This window comes from Orcinus orca, chromosome 9 (genome assembly GCF_937001465.1).
Source record: "Orcinus orca chromosome 9, mOrcOrc1.1, whole genome shotgun sequence".
Lineage (NCBI taxonomy): Eukaryota > Metazoa > Chordata > Mammalia > Artiodactyla > Delphinidae > Orcinus > Orcinus orca.
The window spans coordinates 65,266,499-65,285,138 of NC_064567.1; the positions used below are offsets into that span (position 1 = coordinate 65,266,499).

General features: G+C 35.4%; 1 protein-coding gene across 1 annotated transcript; it reads left to right on the top strand.

The window, feature by feature from the left end:
• The first annotated feature begins 3,670 nt into the window (after nucleotides 1-3,670).
• Nucleotides 3,671-18,408, top strand: LOC117199817 (uncharacterized). Its single transcript, XM_049714693.1, is given in 10 exon segments — nucleotides 3,671-3,841; nucleotides 13,791-13,847; nucleotides 13,849-13,988; nucleotides 14,213-14,267; nucleotides 14,269-14,460; nucleotides 16,312-16,342; nucleotides 16,345-16,395; nucleotides 17,612-17,751; nucleotides 18,312-18,356; nucleotides 18,358-18,408. Coding segments are annotated over 10 exon segments (933 nt in total).
• Nucleotides 18,409-18,640: the final 232 nt, after the last annotated feature.

The window sequence follows — 18,640 nt, forward strand, 5'->3', positions numbered from 1 at the left end:
TCATCTGTGTTAAAGATGAAGAAATCTACACTTCAAGAGACAATAGAATTGGTCTGGAATTATCTAGACCTGAGTCTCGCCTTCTAAATCTAAATTCCATATTTTTTTTCCTAAACTTAATTGTGCATCAAAGTCACCTGGGAAACATTTTATAATTGTAGATTCCCAGGCTTATCCTCGACATGCTGAATATAGTCTCTGGAGATAGAGCCCAAGATTCTGGATAATAAACCACCCCAGGAAATTCTGATACAACTTTTTATGGACCAAGGTTTGTGACTCACTGCATCACAGTATATTAATGCTACTAATTGGAGCCTAAGAAATATATTCATTTCGAAATAAAGTCTTTGTTAGGAGAAATTTTAATGGCATTTAAATAATATTATTTTCCATTACAAAACATTCAAGTTATAACTCACCCTAACAGAACCAGGCTTGGATTAGCTCACGTAAGAATTTGCAAAGACTGATAGGTCATCTTTTCTAGGGTAATGTAACTGTCGACCAGTTATTCATCTTTTTTTTTTTTTTAATAATAAAGCTATGATGTAGAGTTTTTTAAATTAATTTATTTGTTTTTTTAATTTATGGCTATGTTGGGTCTTCGTTTCTGTGCGAGGGCTTTCTGTAGTTGTGGCAAGCGGGGGCCACTCTTCATCGCGGTGCGCGGGTCTCTCACTATCGCGGCCTCTCTTGTTGCGGAGCACAGGCTCCAGACGCGCAGGCTCAGTAATTGTGGCTCACGCGCCCAGTTGCTCCGCAGCATGTGGGATCTTCCCAGACCAGGGCTCGAACCCGTGTCCTCTGCACTGGCAGGAACATTCTCAACCACTGCGCCACCAGGGAAGACCAAGTTATTTATCTTTTATGGCGAAATAGCCCTGTGACCAATTAGTCGTGTGGCGAAACTGCTTGAGGTAAAGAGGTTTACGGCAGAAATACAGCACTCGACTTTTTCAGGACTCAGGTAAGACAAGGAATTCCCATAGATTCCACAAAGATTTTTCATGTCACTGGGAGTTTGAAATCTGCAAATAGGAGTTTGGCTTATTTTCCCAATGTGTTCTTGATAATTTTGTATCCAGGAAGACTTTGTTATGGGTGGATGAGACCTTTTACTGTAGAGGACCACATATACACTTATTCAGTAAATAAGTAAATACTGAGAGGTAAGAATGTTCATGTTTCCAGTTCTTGGGCACGTCACAGCTGATTCAAACCTAAAAATGAATTTGAGGACGTCTGTATTTATTCTGTCTCTTCTGGCTTCTCCCTCAATAGACACAGCTTTCTCTTCTTATCAACACTACAGAATTTATATTTAATTCATTAGTAAAAAGTTTTAGTTTTAGCCATTGGAGTTAAGTTACTACAGAGAAAACTTTTACTAGTTAAGCCCCAAAATCTTGTGCCTCTTCTGTGTGACACTGCTTAAATAGTAAATCTTCTGAAAATTAAAAGCTTCCTTCCCACATAAACACATATCTATCCAAACTTCTAAAAGAATAAGAATTACAAAATTTTATTAAGAACTCCTTCCATTTTGTAAGGCAAGCTTCCTGGATTTTACTGAGGGGATAGATAGGGAAATTACCAATAAGTTTCACATAAGTAATCTCAGGATGCAGAGACATATGCAGTTTTTCTATGATTGGGGTTATGAATGTGCCACTCACACTACTAGTGACACCAATTGTTGATTTGTTATCAAAAGGAGGTATTCTGATTGTAGCAGGGATTAACTGTGGATTAGTTACTTGACCCCTGATCCATGGAGTAAAGAGAGGAGGTCATTTTCAATAAGGGGGTGCCTTCTGAAAAATAAACTCTGCATGTTTGACTTGGATGGAATGAATCTCAGTATGAGAGCCAGTAAGGGGTGGAATGAGAAAAAGGCCAATGGGAAATAAAGGTGTATCATACCAACGTTGCAGTTTTTTTCTAGGGCTCTTCTCTGTGTCACAGATTCCTCAGAACAGAGGATCCCTGACACATGAAAAATGATACCCAAATTATATACTTCTGGTTGAGGGGAATGAGTCATTAATGGAATCCTTCTTGTGACACTGTCTAAGAGCCCATTCTATATATAAAAGACGAATGAAAGAAAATATTTAAATGTTATAACTCTGGGAAATTTTAACAAGAGTTGCCATACACCATCCACTGAGCACAAAGTATTACATGCTTAAAGTACATAACTCGGGTTATATCAATAACTGCTCTTTCACTATTATGCCAAATATTGTTCTCCAGTTTCTCTAGGGGTATATGTTTTCACAGAAACGATAAAGACAATGGAAATGCTACTCTATGGAAAATTATGAGAACTGGAGAGGATGGAGCTTTACGGACCCAGTTTTCTATGCTATGATTCTTTCAAATGTAAGTTTGCATTTTCAGACACCCTTAGTTTGTGCAATATGTTTTAATACATAATTTTAAAAGTTGCTAAGTCTATGCTTATGTCTCTTTTTAAAAAAATCTTACTTCCCCATTATGGTCCACTATAGTTTTTTCAATACGTAGTTTCACAGAAGTAAAATTTTTTTCCTTTAAATCATCTTAAAATCATTAATAGATTCTGGTTTTGCTTTTTATTTATTTTTACTATTATTATTATTATTATTTTGGCCGCACTGTGTGGCTTGCGGGATCTTAGTTCCCCAACCAGGGATTGAACCCACACCCTCGGCAGTGAAAGCATGATGTCCTAACCACTGGACCGTCAGGGAATTCCTGGTTTTGCTTTTTAAATGTACGCTAAGTTTTCTAAAAATTTTCTATACCTCTATCAGTGTTGACAAGTGTTCTAACATATGCACTGCAGTGTGTTAAAGTTTCTCTGATTTCAGTCATAAAATCACATCAAGAAAAAGCAGATAAAAAAAGTTTTAGAATCTGTACTAGCAGTTCCCTCAGTAACCTCTAAAGCAGAAGTTCTCAAATTTGAATTTGAACATCAGAATCGCCTGGAGGGTGTGTTAAAACACAGATTGCTGTACCCCATCTCCAGAGTTTCCGACTCAATAGGTTTTTGGGTAGGGCCTGAGTATTAGTATTTCTAACACATTCTCAAATGATACTCATGCTAGTGGTCTCGGGACCCCACCTTGTGAACCACTGATTTAGAGTTACTGTACTGCAGAGGCTGAAAACCAGGCCTCTGAGGCCAGATGGGGTGGATTTTCATTCTGGCCCCATTGCTTATTAGCTCTATAACCTTGAACAAGTCACTAGACTCTTTCCTTCTGTTTCCTCATCTGTCAAATGAGATAATAAAAGGACTTACTTCCAAAGGTTGCTGTGAGATTGAGTGTATTAACAAGTGTAAAGCACCTAGAACAGTGGCCCACAGCAAAGATCAGTTAGTCAGTATTTTATTAAGTCAAGAATAATTTTCAGTTGCCACTCTGTGGAAGACGTGTAGATTATTTATTATTCTTAAATCCATTTCTCTACTGTTTTGAAGTTGGACAAATAGAACTAAAATTTTTTATCAGTACTTTGAGAAAAGAGGTAAAGTATACTAAGTTTAAAAATGATGAACAGGGTTAGTATTTTTATTAGGCATAAAAGAGAGTAAACGTGTTTTAGAATGCTATAAAAGGCAACAGACTAAATGAGGTAGTAAAACAAGAATTCGCAACCACCAGAGGATGACAAAATGACAGCAGTATGTGACATGGGAGTGAAGGGAGGCACCAAGAGGCTGAAGGGTGTGGTAGAAAGAGGTGAGAAGGCAATGTTTGCCATTTTGCCTAGGTCCTTAGGAGAGGTCACTGATAACGCTGGTTTTAGATGTGGGACAGTGTTGTGCACTGTAGTGCTTGACCTGGTGAGTAAATGTGGAATGGATAAGTCCTTCTTTGAAACATCACTCACACTCTTGTCAAGGGGGCATGTTTTAATTGGTGTGACTTGAACATGGATAACTGAAGGAGCAGTTCTCTAACCATGGTAAATCTGAGCAGTCTCATGGGAGGAAGGAAAGAAAACAGCACAAATCAACAGACAAGCTATGAACATCAATAACAATGACCCAGGCAGTCTCAGGCTCAGTGCAGAGCAGCCAAATTTATGTACAGTGTGAAAGCATCACATATGATTAGGCCTATTTTATTCATACACAGCCCTGCTTTGTAGATAAATCTACGGTGAATTGATCTCCATTTCTAATAGTGGAAAGAAAGCCCCTCTTCCCTAGAGTACTCACCAATTGTCTGCCAGAAAACCTATTGTAGAATTTATTGACGTTCTGTAGTGCAATAAGCATGACTCTCCTAAGATGCTCCAGGCAGCTCACCTTGATCTGCCTGGACAATGAGACAGCTAGAATAGGGAGGTCTTCCCTCTTCTGATGAGAGGGGTTACTTCTAATCTCAGCTTCCCCCTGCATTGTTAGCTTTTTTCCTCAAAATATAGGAATGCAACTTTGCACAGGTCCCCAAAGTCACCAAACGCTGAGCAGCTGGCTTTCCCAGACACTCCTGTGAACAGCTGGCATCCAAACTCAGTAAGGCTGGTGCACAGTTAACTTGTCAGTCAGTGTACTCTGCTCCCCACATCCCCACTGATAAAGGTGCTCTCAGACTTGCACTGTAAACAGGAGAGCAACAGGAGGAGTTCCTATCACCCAGAATGTTCATCTACCGTGTGTTCAACTGTGTGCCCCACTCATCATTCCCCACCTAGAGGATATTAGGAGATCTGAGAACTTAAGTCCCCTTTTTTCTGATCTTTGGTTGTAAAACTGTTACCCCAGTAAAATCCATTCCTTAACCCACACTGTGTGGCATGTTAGGTGGCACTCACAAAGAGGCCCACCTTGTGTCAAGGGTAAACTCAAGTGTGTCTAATCTCCAATATCCACTCATATAACTCTGTCCTCTCAACAAGGTTTCACAGGGTACTACCTCATTTCCCAGTGCCAGTTCTCTCATTGTTCTGAAGTGTAACTCCTATGGTTTTATGGACCTGAATTCATGTAAATAAGTATAGTATCTTGTCTCCTCATCTAACTCAAGCTTCAATTTGTTCCTCTTCATGTTTGCTATTTTCAGTGTAGAAATTGTTCCCTTTCATAAGGGAGGAGATAAAACAGAAGCAAAACTGTTTAGCTACATAATGGCATTCATTAATATTATTCCCTCTGCCCAAGAAACTCCCTCATTCTTATTTTCTTATTCTGAACATAATTGAAAACCTATTTTTCTTGTTAATTTATGGAGTATTTCAAACTGCATTTACGTGATAAGATTATTACTACAGTACACTTTAAGGTAATTCATTTGTATAAACATACGTTATTCAAGTGGCTTTTTCAAAAATGTGCGCATTCAATGCCTTCCAACTAGAAGCTATTAAATTCTTAGTGGTGGGTAATGAAAAATAAAAACTCTTCTCTTCTAATTTCCAGAATCTTACTTTAAATTAAGCGTGGCTCATAATTCAGGTGAACAAAGATGTGAGAGGTGGTGTGGGATAGCTTATGTGACTGACCCTTAGGAGACAATAATAAAAAGTTTCCCCAAACTGGAGCCAAGGAATTCAGCTTAAGAGATTAGCTGGAAAGGAAGGGAAAACACTATAGGACATTTTCTTTTTCACTTTTAAATGGTGATCACTCTCATGCTTTAATTTTCTTCCCCTCATCTCTGCACAGAAAAATAAGGGATACTAATTTGCAGAGATAAGATGATGCTTTGTTACTTTTTATGATACCCAAAATTCCAAAGACCAGAGGGCAAATATCTAATGTGTTAATTTTAAAAGGAAAAAACCTAGATATTGGAGATGATAATAAAATTATATTAAAGTAAAGAAAAAATGTGCATATTCCTTAATACCAGGAGACATAAAAGTCAGAGTGTGGAGGTTTTTATTTTCCACAACAGGGTACCTTCCTAAATTTGTGGAAGCTGAGCAACAGATCCTTGCACATCCCACACATATTCATGTGCAGTAAAAATTTATTATACACTCAAAGTATCTACTTAAGAGGAGATTTTTGGATGGTTCTATATATAACTTGAGTCACTTAACCATGAAATAGTATTTCCCTAACAGAAACTTCTTGAAAAGCATTCATGAAAGCATTAAAGAGAATTAAAGTAGCTTTTATGCTGTCCACCCATCTAAATCATCTTCCCTTCCTCTCCTTTTTATTAAGAACTTTGTTGTTGTCAAGAATTAGAATAGATCTTAGTTGCTCTAAGAAATTTTCAGAGATGTTCTTAAACTTCAAGGACCTACCCCTCATTAACTTCCCAGGAGAGTAACTGTCAGGACGGATCATTTGACATTTAGTACCTGTCTTGAGATGTATTCCTATAGGTTTGTGTCTTTTCTAGCCAATTATTTATAATTTTCTTGAAATCTGTGGCCACATCATATGTATTTTGGCATCGCAAACAATAGTAGTGAACCAAATATAAAAGGCACTTCGAACATATGCTTTTGAGAAAGAATCATATGCATCTCTATGCAAAGAGAGAGAAAGAGAAATACAATCAGCATAAAGATAGATTAATTTTATATCAGAACTGTAAGAAATTGAGTAAACCCAACTCTACTGTCATTTCCCCAAGGAAAAAACACAGTGAAATTGAATATTGGGGAAAACAGTACAGGCAAATTTATCTTTGCGTCTCAGTTTACAAACTGGGATAAAATTATAAGTAATGCACTGCCACCCAGTGGCGAACTTTCACTTCAGACGAAACAATAGTTAAGCTAGTCAAAAGACTCCAGACTTAAGAGATCTTCGTTCAGGAAATTTTACACCTCATTAGAAAAATATGAGGAAGAGAGAAGTTAATGCTCAGGTCACGGGACTTTTTTGGACCAAATGAGAGTGAACAACTAGCCCAAATCACAAACAAACTGTAAAGAAAAAAGCAAAACCAAAAATATTTGACTTTTGTGAGATAATTAGAAACTTGAATTTTGCCTGGCTATTCAACATCAATGAATTGATGTTCCTTTTTTTACATGTCATAGTGGTGCTATGCATACGCTTTTAAAATAAAAGTGTTTTTATCTTTTAGTGGAAACATCCTAAAATAATTACTGGTAAGTTGATATGATGCATCAAAATAATATGAGGAATGGAGGGAGATAAGTTGGAGGTATATTTAAAGCAATTTGAGCTATAAGTTGATCAATTTTTTAGCCGGGTGATGATTACATGAAGATTCATTATACAATTCTGTCTACTTTGGTACATATTTGAAATTTTCTATGACAAGTTTATTTTTTTTAAATCTCACCAAGATATATATATTATCATTGAGTGTAGAATTTGATCAATAAAAATAGAAAGCTTTCTCCATAAATTATTTTGCAGAAATCAGTAGGCTAAGCCATAAGTTAGGAAGATGAACTTGTAATCTTCATTTGCCTTATAAAGTGAACATTAAGGAAATTAACTCAAACCTTCTTCAACCCAAGGTAATAAAAGAGTTGAAACTGCTTTTCAAATTGTGTTTATATTAAATGTCAACTCACGTTGACTTACAAAAGAGATTACTAAACAAATATGAAAAGTAAATTGTCAAGACATTTAGGAAAACTGCACTGGAGTGGAATTATTTTCTCTCTTTTTTCCTCTTGACATTTACTGAGTATTGAGTTTTGTAGTATGTTGATTTTCTAACCTTTCAAAAAAGAGCTCGGGAGTTATTGCTTTGTTGCTAGGTTTTAGGCAACATTAGAGGTCCTGCTTTCACTCTTTTTTCCTACTCTGACTGCACTCCTTTAGAAAATTAATTCTGTTTCTTAGCAACCCGGGTGGGTAACACTTAAATATACTTCAAGTTCTTTTGTAAAGCAAAGGCTAAATGTTTCCCTTATAAACTATCTGTTTGCTTAGTCTCATTTGGCTTTGCAGAAAAGATCTGCTGAGACATACTGCCGTAAACATTTTTATTAAAACTCTCAGTTTTAAATGGTGAGTGAAGTTACTGATTTTCTAATGAATGCTTCTGATTTTTGTGTTTATTTGGAATTATTCCAGTTTGTCAATTTGTCTAAGTCTTTGGAATCTGTGTGTTTTATGTTAAGATATATGAGATGAATTCATTTAAGAGAGAAACATTCTCTTTATATATAATATAAATAGGAGATCATGAAATATGTTAAGAAGGAGAAAGCGCAGCTGGAAGAAAGTGTTGAGTTTCTTTATAAACCTACAAACGTGCATGAATTCGTGATCTAAGGAGTTCACTGTGATCTTAATAGCAGAATATTTTACAATGCTCTTTTCTTATGTTGGCATCATTTAGGTATCAGGTATATATCTATATCAATCTATCTCTCTGTCTGTCTATCTCCCCAAATACTTAAGTTTACAAAATTAAACTCAGATACGTAAGCAAATTTAGAAAAAAATATAATTACATATTTGAGCTTTTAGATACAGTTTCAAAAAAGGAGCATCTGTAATTTCCAGAATTTGGCAACCAATTGCTTGCCAAATGGTTCAAACCGTTGAACCATTTAAAGTTTGCATTTTTGTAAGGTAGAAAAATCGTTGAATAAAAGGAATTTCACATGGCTCAACCTAAAATATGCAGAGCCCTACATAGTGTTTGTAAAGATAGAAATCTTTGTTTCAATTTTATATTCTAATTTGGGGGCAGATGTTGTAAACAACTAACTTTAATACAAGGTACAAGCCAAAACGTAGCTTCAAGTTCCATTGCTGTATTCAGAAGGAAGTATGAATCCTGATAGATCTGGGAATGCTTTTATTGGAGGTGGTATTTAAACTGATCCTTGAGACCAGTGTAATTTCATAGATGGAGAATAACTGTGCTTACTGAATGCAGATTAAGCCATTCTTTTATTTCCAGTGAGACATCTTGGCCAAAATATAGCTTTTGTAATATCAACATTTACCACTAAATCTTTGACTGAATGAGAATATTGCTAGTTTACTTTTTCTGACTTTCTCAGCTACACATCTTATGACTTTGTATTTCTCTGTGCCTTAGCTTTTTCCATGTAAAGTGAGGATTATAATGTGATATTGCCATCACAGGCTTCAATCTTTCAACTAGATCTCCAGTTGATTTCTTTCTGCTGGGGTGTCTTGGGACTACAATGACATATGCTAATGCATGATTCATATATTATACTATAGAAGCTTAATTTTACACACGTATTATTCAAGGAATGATATGTAACAATAAATTCATAATATAAGGACAAATTAAGAATCATGCAAAATTAAAGATAATTTCTCACTAGTTTAAATATCGCATAGTAGCAATTTTTGGTAGTCAGGAAGACCCAGGCATATACAGAGAGAGACAGATGGGAGCTTTAGTGGCAACAAGGTGACAGATGAGCGTGTTCATTCCCAGCTACCTAGTCAAAAAGAGGGCCAGACCAGCACTGCATTCTGCAATCACAGCTTCTTAGTCTGATGGCTGTCTAGCTCTCTAACTGCCATGATACTTGTTTTTTATATCAATTAGACTTCTGAGGTCTTGATCTATTCTTATTCTTCCAGTTTATAACCCTCCTCGTCAGTTTCTTCATAGCTGTATGTCCTGGTGGGACACTTCATTGTCTCACCAACACCATCAGTCTTCATGTCTTTTCATGGCAGGAGATTACAAAACCCTGACCATGAATCAGTCTACTCGTGTGCTTTCTTTGCTCATGTAACCAGATTTCAGAGCCCTGCAGGAGACAGGTATATTTACAATTTTAGTCAAGGCTGAGCCTTCAGTGCTTCTCAGAAGTTTAAAAATATATTTCTACAGAAATGTGAAGGGTCATAAATGAGGCAAGAGGGTTATAAAATAAGGCATATACTGGGAGCAAATTAACAACTGACTGTCAAGGGCTTGATTTTCATCAGCTCCAGGTCAGTACGTAGGTCAGGGCTGATGTCACATTAGCCAGGTTCAGAAGAGTCCAACATGAAAAATAGAACATGCAGATTTATTAGTTTATGAGAAAAATAAACCAAACTAACTCATATTTTTTTTCTAGCTCATTGTCTTCCAGTAGACTACTGTACATGCAAAGCCAAATGATCATCTGAGGGTGATTTGGTGAAAGTTAGATGAGAGTAAGAATTAATTAATGGTTTATATGTTAAATGGCCCAGGTTATGAAAAGTCATGCATCAGTCTTCTAAGTTTAGATAGATATGATAATGAAAATAAAAATATCAAATATGGGCCAGCATGCTCTCCCCTCTGGATGAATCTTGGAAGGGTACAGCCAACCTTCAAACTCTCACCCTTTCTTTTTAAAAATCTTTTATTTATAAACCCTTTTAATTTCTATGCAGACATTCCTATTGTTTACTGTATAATGTAGAAACATGAAATTAACATATTTTTATTATTTAATTTATATTTTTTGCATTGCTTAGGAAATAGTAATCCTATTTCCACATATTTTGTTAACTGGTGTGTTATTTTAGTGATTATTTTATAGTAACTTTGTAGAGATTGTAAGTGGCTCCCTATTCATCAACTCTCCCTTATTTTTAATGTATTAATGAGCAACAGAGGATAACATATTTTTGAACACTTGGGGAATTTCTAATCTTCTCACTCAGATATTAAGCACACTCTTTTTTTGTCTCTATTCGGCTTTTTAAAAAAGTGTATAAGAATACTTATCATGAGATCTAGCCTCCTAACAGATTTTCAAGTGCACAACACAGTGTTAATATAGGTACACCATTGTACAGCAGACCTCTAGAATTTATTCATCTTGTATAACTGAAACTTTTTACCTGTTGAATAGCAGTTCCTCATCCCTCCTCCCTCTCAGGCCCTGGCAACCACCATTCTACTCTCTGTTCCTGTGAGTTTGACTCTTTTAGATTTCCTCATATAGGTGGAATCATGCAGGAATCATGACTGGCTTTGTTTCACTTAGCATAATGTCCTCCAACTTCATTCATATTGGTGCACGTGGCAGAATTGCCTTCATTTTTAAGGCTGAATACTATTCCATTTTGTGTATATACAACATTTTCTTTATCCATTTGTTAGTTTGCAACCTCCTCAGGAGTGCACAGGTGTAATCTGAAACTGGCCCCTGTACGTGGAGGGCAAGGAGAGATGGAAGACAGAGGCAGACCACTCCAGATTGGGAGGTAGGCAGGTTTAAGAAGCGAAGGAACTTACACACGTGACTTGTCTTGGGCGGCTGCCAAGATGAGTAGATCTCTGTGCTCCCCACCCCCCGCAATTTAAAAAGTTTATAGAGAGGACTTCACTGGATAAAGTCACGTATACAGTCCAGATAGTCTCGGCACCATATTACTATTTCAAGGCTGTGTCCTTGGGCAGCTTCTAGAGCAGGAAAGGCAAGTGATGCACACATTCTAAGGACAGGGTAGCGGGTAAGGGACGTCTGATTGCCTAGGTCCAGCTCACGGGTCAACTGGTGGTCACTTCCTCGCGATGACCTCCTCCAACACCATTCATCCAGCAATGAATATTTAGATTGCTTCTGTATCTTAACTGTTGTGAATAATGCTGCAATTAACATGAGAGTGCAGATATCTCTTTGAGATTCTGATTTCAATTTTTTGGATAAATACCCAGAAGTGTGATTATTGGATCATATGGCAGTTCTATTTTTAAACTTTTGAGGAGCCACCACACTGTCTTCCTTACTGGCTGCATCATTTTACATTGTCACCAATAGTGTACAAGTGTTCCAGTTTTTCTACATCCTCACCAACACTTAATGTCTTTAATTTTTTTGATTATAGCTATTCTGACAGGTGTGAGATGATGTCTCATTGTGGGTTTGATTTGCATTTTCCTGATGGTTAGTGATGTTGAGCATCTTTCCGGAAACACACCTGTTGGCCATTTGTATATCTTCTTTGGAGAAATGTCTATTGAAGTCTTTAGCTCATTTTTCAGTCAAGTTACTTGTTTTTGTTGCTATTGAGTTGAAGGAGTTCTTAAATATTTTGGATATTAACCCCTTATCAGATAAACAGTTTGCAAATATTTTCTTCCATTCCATAGGTTGCCTTTTCACTCTGTTGATTGCATCTTTTGCTGTGCAGAAGCTTTCATGTTCCCTTTGACTATTTTTTGCAAAATTTAAGTGGACTCAATTAGATAACACCTATAGTCTTGTTCTTTCTATTTCCCAGGAAAAAAGTTTGTCTTTTATGTTTACTGAAATTTATCCAACACGATTTAATGATTAATTTGTTTTTTCTAATTGAGATAAAATTTATATAACATAATTTCACTACTTGCCATTTTAGAATGTACAATTTAGTGGTTTTTAGTATATTCACAATGTTGTGAAACTATCATCACTATCTAATTCCAGAACATGTCTTTCAACCCCAAAAGAAATCTTGTACTTGTTACCAGTCAATCCTAATTGCCTCTTCCCCACAACCTGTGGCAAAAAATTTTTTTTAATTTATTTTGTCACTGAGTTTGTGGGCAGTTTGTTACATAGCATTATTGCAGCAAAAGCTGACTTAGCCACAGGCCTATACTTCCAGTTATATAGTGGACATATATTTTGTTTAAATCTACTTATTATTATGGTCTTTTTCCATAAACTGATCCTCCTCTTGTGTTTCTTATCTTGGTTAAGAAATTCTGTATTATCTTTGATTCATTAAAATTCCTTGGTGTGTCATTAAAGACCTTTGCTAATATAACCCCAACTGATTTTTCTATCTTTATATTCTACTGCCTCCTCATATACATATGCTAAGCTCCTGCCACACATGCTTCTTGCTTTTCTCTCAATGGGCCGTAGTCATTAAAAAAATATATTCATAAGTTGAAAAACAATTTATCATTTTATATTACAAAATATTTATTATTAATTTTTTCCAGTTGACATTTTCAGTGTTTCTCCAAAGTAGTTTCTCTTTATACACAACTTTGAATTACTGCATAATAACATTTAGAATCTTGAAAAGCTTCTATTTTGATGTTATTGTCAAACAACACAAGATTCTAGCACAAGACAAGGAAATTCATCCCCACCTCAGATCCTTATTTCCTAGGAACCAGCATTGTTTTATTTCCACTTAGCCAAATATATTTTAATTGATTATTATTCCTCTTTCCATGGAGATTTTAAATTCATTGGCATTGTCTAGTAACATACTAACACCTTCATTAAATCCTAGAAGTGTGCCAACCATATCCTTGTCACAGATCAACAAAGAGCAAATCCATGATTCTTATCCATAGATCCCAATCTTAGAAGCTACAATGCACTTATTATGGTTTAGGTGGCCATAGAAATCCTAGAAATAGCTTATGACAAATTTTACATACTTTCTGTGCCTTGGTGAAATGTTGTTTCCTTCCTTTACCCCCTGGCATATTTCTACTTATTCTTCAAGATCAGTTCAAATGATAACTTTTCTTTTGATGTCACTTCTGTTTTCCTGATAGAATTAGCTGAGCACTCTCCTTGCTTCTCATAACACTGTTGTAGTATCTGTCACGTTACACAGGTTTGGTTTTTGTTTTCATGCCTTTCTCCCAATAGCCTCTCAGTTACTTAAGGACATGGATTTCAAGTCAATCATTTTGAATCCCTAGTCTCTAGTGTGGTGACTACTGTGACAACGATGCTGAACAAATACTCGCAGCAGCCATGATACTTTCATCCCCTCTACACACGCTCCTTGTCATTTCTGAGCTTTTTTTCCTGCTTCATAAATCTTTTAGAGATCACCCTGGCCCAGAGAGAAAATATTCAATACACAGTTCTACAGTAGCATACTTCACCAATTTCCATATCTGTTGCAGATTCCAACATGTGAACACACCCTTGAGTCCCGGAAAGGCAGGAGAGGCAGGAATATTGTTTGCAAAGGGGCTACAGCAGGGTCCCACACAAGATCTCAACTCCAAATAGAAAAAAAATGTCCTGAAAGCACCACAATCTGAAATAAAAGTCAACATATGGGAAATAAAGCCTCCTGATTTTAGTTATAAACTATATACATCTTTTTTTTTTTTTTTTTTTGCGGTACTCGGGCCTCTCATGGTTGTGGCCTCTCCCATTGCGGAGCACAGGCCCCGGATGCGCAGGCTCAGCGGCCATGGCTCACGGGCCTAGCCGCTCCGTGGCATGTGGGATCTTCCCGGACCGGGGCACGAACCTGTGTCCCCTGCATCGGCAGGCGGACTCTCAACCACTGTGCCACCAGGGAAGCCCAACTGTATACATCTTTGAGACTTCCAGAAAAGCCATCAAGGACCATAAAGGAAGAAGAAAGGAGAAAAAAAGGTATTTTTTCCAGGAACAATGCTTCACTTTCCCAGCATAAGGAATCATCCCAACAGGGCCATGTCTCCTAAATTTATAACTACATTTCCTCATCTGGATTCACATAAAGTGAAGTTAATATTTGTGGAAAGTGGAAAATATCCAAATGGTGTATACCTCAATCCAAAACCACATAACTTTCCACAGGTACAAAAAGAATCTGATTCTAAATAACTTAAAAGAGATAAGGGGGAAATATATTATTTTTATTCATTTCTTAATTGTAACAACTATTACATGAGCAAAAAAGGTATATGTGAATATAATGTGTATAAAGTTGCATCTTTATTTCTCATGGAACAATACAACTCAAATTCAGCAATAAATGAATGAGAAAGGAGAGGTAAGACTCTGGTTGACGTTTCTGATGGGGTTTTATCTGCCAGTTGGAATGACCAACTAGGGATGGCTTTTCTAGGGCTCAAGAAGAGTTTGGACTGAGGTGTAATTGGAGAACAGACCTCAGTTTCCAGGAGTTTACAGTCTAGTAGTAATGAAATCAAATCATGGAACAAATGGATGAGTGAATGAAAATTGACAAAGAGGGGATATTGTATTATTTAAATGAGTCTAATGATTAATAATTTAAATAATATATGAGCAAGAATTTCTAATTTAAAGTGGTGGTGGTGAATATATATTTAAGGAGATGCAAATGAAGTCAAAAAATAATTCCACTAGTATATGAATATATCCTATACTTAGGTGTATAATTTAACTTATAAATACGATTCTTGTTAGGTAAAGAGTGAAGCAATAGGAATGATAAAACCAAAAAAAATTATAGAAAAAGGAAAAAATTTATTCCATTGGGAAAATATAGGGAAGCAGTTAAAAGCATGGCCTCTGGGATCAGTGTATCCCAGTTCTCTTATTTTCTAATAATTTTGTACAAGTTATTAAGCCTCTTTCCTTATTTGTACTTTAGGATAACAACACTATATGTTTTATATGATTATTTTAAGTAATGAAGGAGACAATTATATACAAATTTCTTACAATAGAGTTTGAAATATTGAGATATTCAGTAAAAGTAAACTCTTGGGAACTATTCGGATAAAAGTTGGGAAATTCAAGATGCCTTGATCCATAACCTTCTCTACTTGTCCAGGGCATCTAAACATTTTTATATGTAGTAAATGAAATATGTTACCATTTGGAGATGAGGGGAGGTCAATTAAATATCAAATGCCATTGGTTTATTTAAATATTTCACTAGTTAAAGTTAGAATTATATGACTTGGGTAAGTAAAAGTTCAAGGAATGGGGGACTTTGGAAAAATTTTTATTGGAGTATAGTTGATTTACAATGTTGTATTAGTTTCAGGTGTACAACAAAGTGACTCAGTTATACGTATACGTATATCCACTCTTTTTTAGATTCTTTTCTCATATAGCTCATTAGAGAATATTCAGTAGAGTCCCCTATGCTACACAGTAGGTTCTTATTAGTTGTCTGTTTTATATATAGTAGTGTGTATATGTCAATACCAAGCTGGGACTTTTCAGTTTATATTAATTCATTTTAACCATGTTAAAAAAACCTTTGTTTTATAGTTTACTAAAAACAGTCAATATTTATTCTATTGCAGCCTCAGCAAATTATTTTAGCTTTGTTCAATATTTTTCCTATTGCCTGAAATAAATTCAGCTCTAGAAATAAAGCATGTAACTCTATTTGCATTTAAGATTACTTTACCAAATTCTGAATAGATTCCTTTAATTTCATCCTGTTTAAAATATCATTTCTGAATTATTCACAAAAGGATAATCGAAGTCCTCACTCCACCATAAATTAATTGGTTATACACTGTCTTGAATCTTAGATTATTCTATCAGATGTTTATAGGCAAGTTTTAAATGCTATAACAAAATCCTCAAAATTGCATTTTACTGGTGAAATATTTAATATTTGGAAAAACCAAATTCCAAATTGAATGTTAGCAATATGAAACAATATTTATTAGTAGTAACACAATCTTCTCTTTACATATCTAGTACCAACATAATTTACCAAGTTTTGTGACAACTTAAAAAAGGGACCAAAAGGATTAAAGTTTAAGTCACAACACTTAAGTACAGGTAAGTTATTATAATAAGGTTATGAATATGGCAAAAAAATAAATTTTCTGCATTATATCTTGATAGTAATACATAAAAAGGCAAATAATTTAAAAAGTATTTTTTTACTTATCACCTTTAATGATACAGTAAATTTTTTAAATGCCCAGTTAATTAATGGCAACAATCCATATGCTTTCTTATCCACAACTTTTAATATATTACTAAAGATTGAGTTTGTAACTCAATGTGTTCTGTGTAGAGAACCAATGAGTTAATATACACATTTCGGAAGCAAGTTGCATAGCTTTGAATCTTGGCTTCATTGCCCTAAATTACCTAAACTGTCTATATCTTGGTTTCCTCATCTGTAAATGGGAATGATAATAGTTGAATCTTCATCATAGAATTACTGTGACCGTTAAATCTGTTATACTTATGTAAAGCACTTAGTTAATGTATGTAAAGCATGTGTCGTCTAAAACATGGTAAATATACATACCATTATTATTATTATGGTGCCATTTGTATAGTGTTTATGCAGACTTAATTTGTATAATGCAGCATTTTTTATTTGGATAGGGATGAATAATACATACTGTGTTTACATACTATAATTGCATATCAATTATAAACAAAACAAGGTGTTAACAGTGGCTGATTTTGGATAGTGGGATAATGGTTGAATTTTGTTTTCTTCTTTTCAAAATGAGTAGCAAATAATTTTATAATTGGAAAATTAAGATAATGTATTTGCAAACAATGTATACATTTTGGCATGGATTAAATTTAAAAGGTCTTCTCTAGGTGTGTAATTAAATTGGTACACCTCAAGTTTCCTGATATATGAGTCACTATGGAGAAAATACCAAGAATATTTTGTAGACCAATAAGACCAAGCCTTTGATGTTAAGAAATGTCTAAGTCAAATATAAGATAGAATACAAAATATGCCATTCCAGTCACAAAGCACTAATGTGAAAAAGTTTTAAAAAGAGGTTTCCAAGGAAATAAACTAAGGTAGGATTTGAATTGAAGCTGGAAGAAGGACAAAATTAATTCCAGCAGAAAGGGTGGAAAGGATAAGCAAATTTTTATTTAGATTCGCATTTATAGATTGCCCAGCAATTTACTACACCTGGGTCCTTATCTCCAAAAATGAGACCATATTCTGAGAGACATCATGAACAAAGACTAATGTAATTGCTAAGTTTCTCATTTGTCTTCCTGTCTCTAGTAAGTGGATGCCCTTTGCTGAAGGAAGGTCAGCAGAACACTACAGAAAGATTTATCACCTGGAAGCCTCATGAATGCACCTGGGATTCAACGCTAATTTTACCAAAAGCCCTGTGGCCTATTAAATCTGTGTCACACGCGGTGAGTTTGCCTCTTTCTCTATGGCTGTTGTGGTTTGTCTCCTGCACTGTCGTTAATGATTGCTTTAATGAAGGAGTTTTTCATTTATTGGAGTGAAAGATACTTCTATCTTTAAAAGTAAAGCATGCAGATTTCTGATTTTTCTTAAAATGCAAATAGTGGATTATCTAGAATTTTGGATTTTTTTTTATTATTACAAAGATAGTTGGCGTGGTGGATTGAGGGCTGAAGATTGTGAGGAATCTTACCCAGGTTTATTCCCACTTTATTTGGAGCAGCCCATTTTGAGTGAATTGCACTCAAGTAAGGACTGACAAGAAGACTCCGTCATACACTCAGAAAAAGTTGCTGAAACACATACTTCATGGCTCAAATTCTCCCCTGGACAAATAAGGCTGCTTTGAACAGCCCTGTATGTCCAAGCAGAAAGATGTGCATTTGGCATGCAAAGCAAGCTTTTAAAGCAAAGATTATTAAATAGCAATTTTAAAAAGATAAACGAAAATTAAAGTTGATACACGTTTGCTTTTGCTAACTTCCTTTGTACCATCTTCCTTAAGAGACACAGCAGGTGGCCAGATGCATACAGTGCATTTATGGATCGTTGTGGAAGAAAAGTTTACTAAGACATGCAAGAACAGTGAGCAAAAATTTTAAGATTTGTTGCTGAATACTTAGATTAACTCTTGAGAATTACTACTCAAATGACTATTTTTACTACTGTGTACTTTATCCTATGGGAGCTCTACTATCCTAGGAATTATAAATGAAGTATTTGCGTGGTGCTTAAACCATTTTAAGTGGAGTCTGAAAGAATCCAGTCCCTTGATCAGATAATTATTATTTTTCTTAGATTTCAGCTGAATTCTGGAAAACTACCAGTGACCAT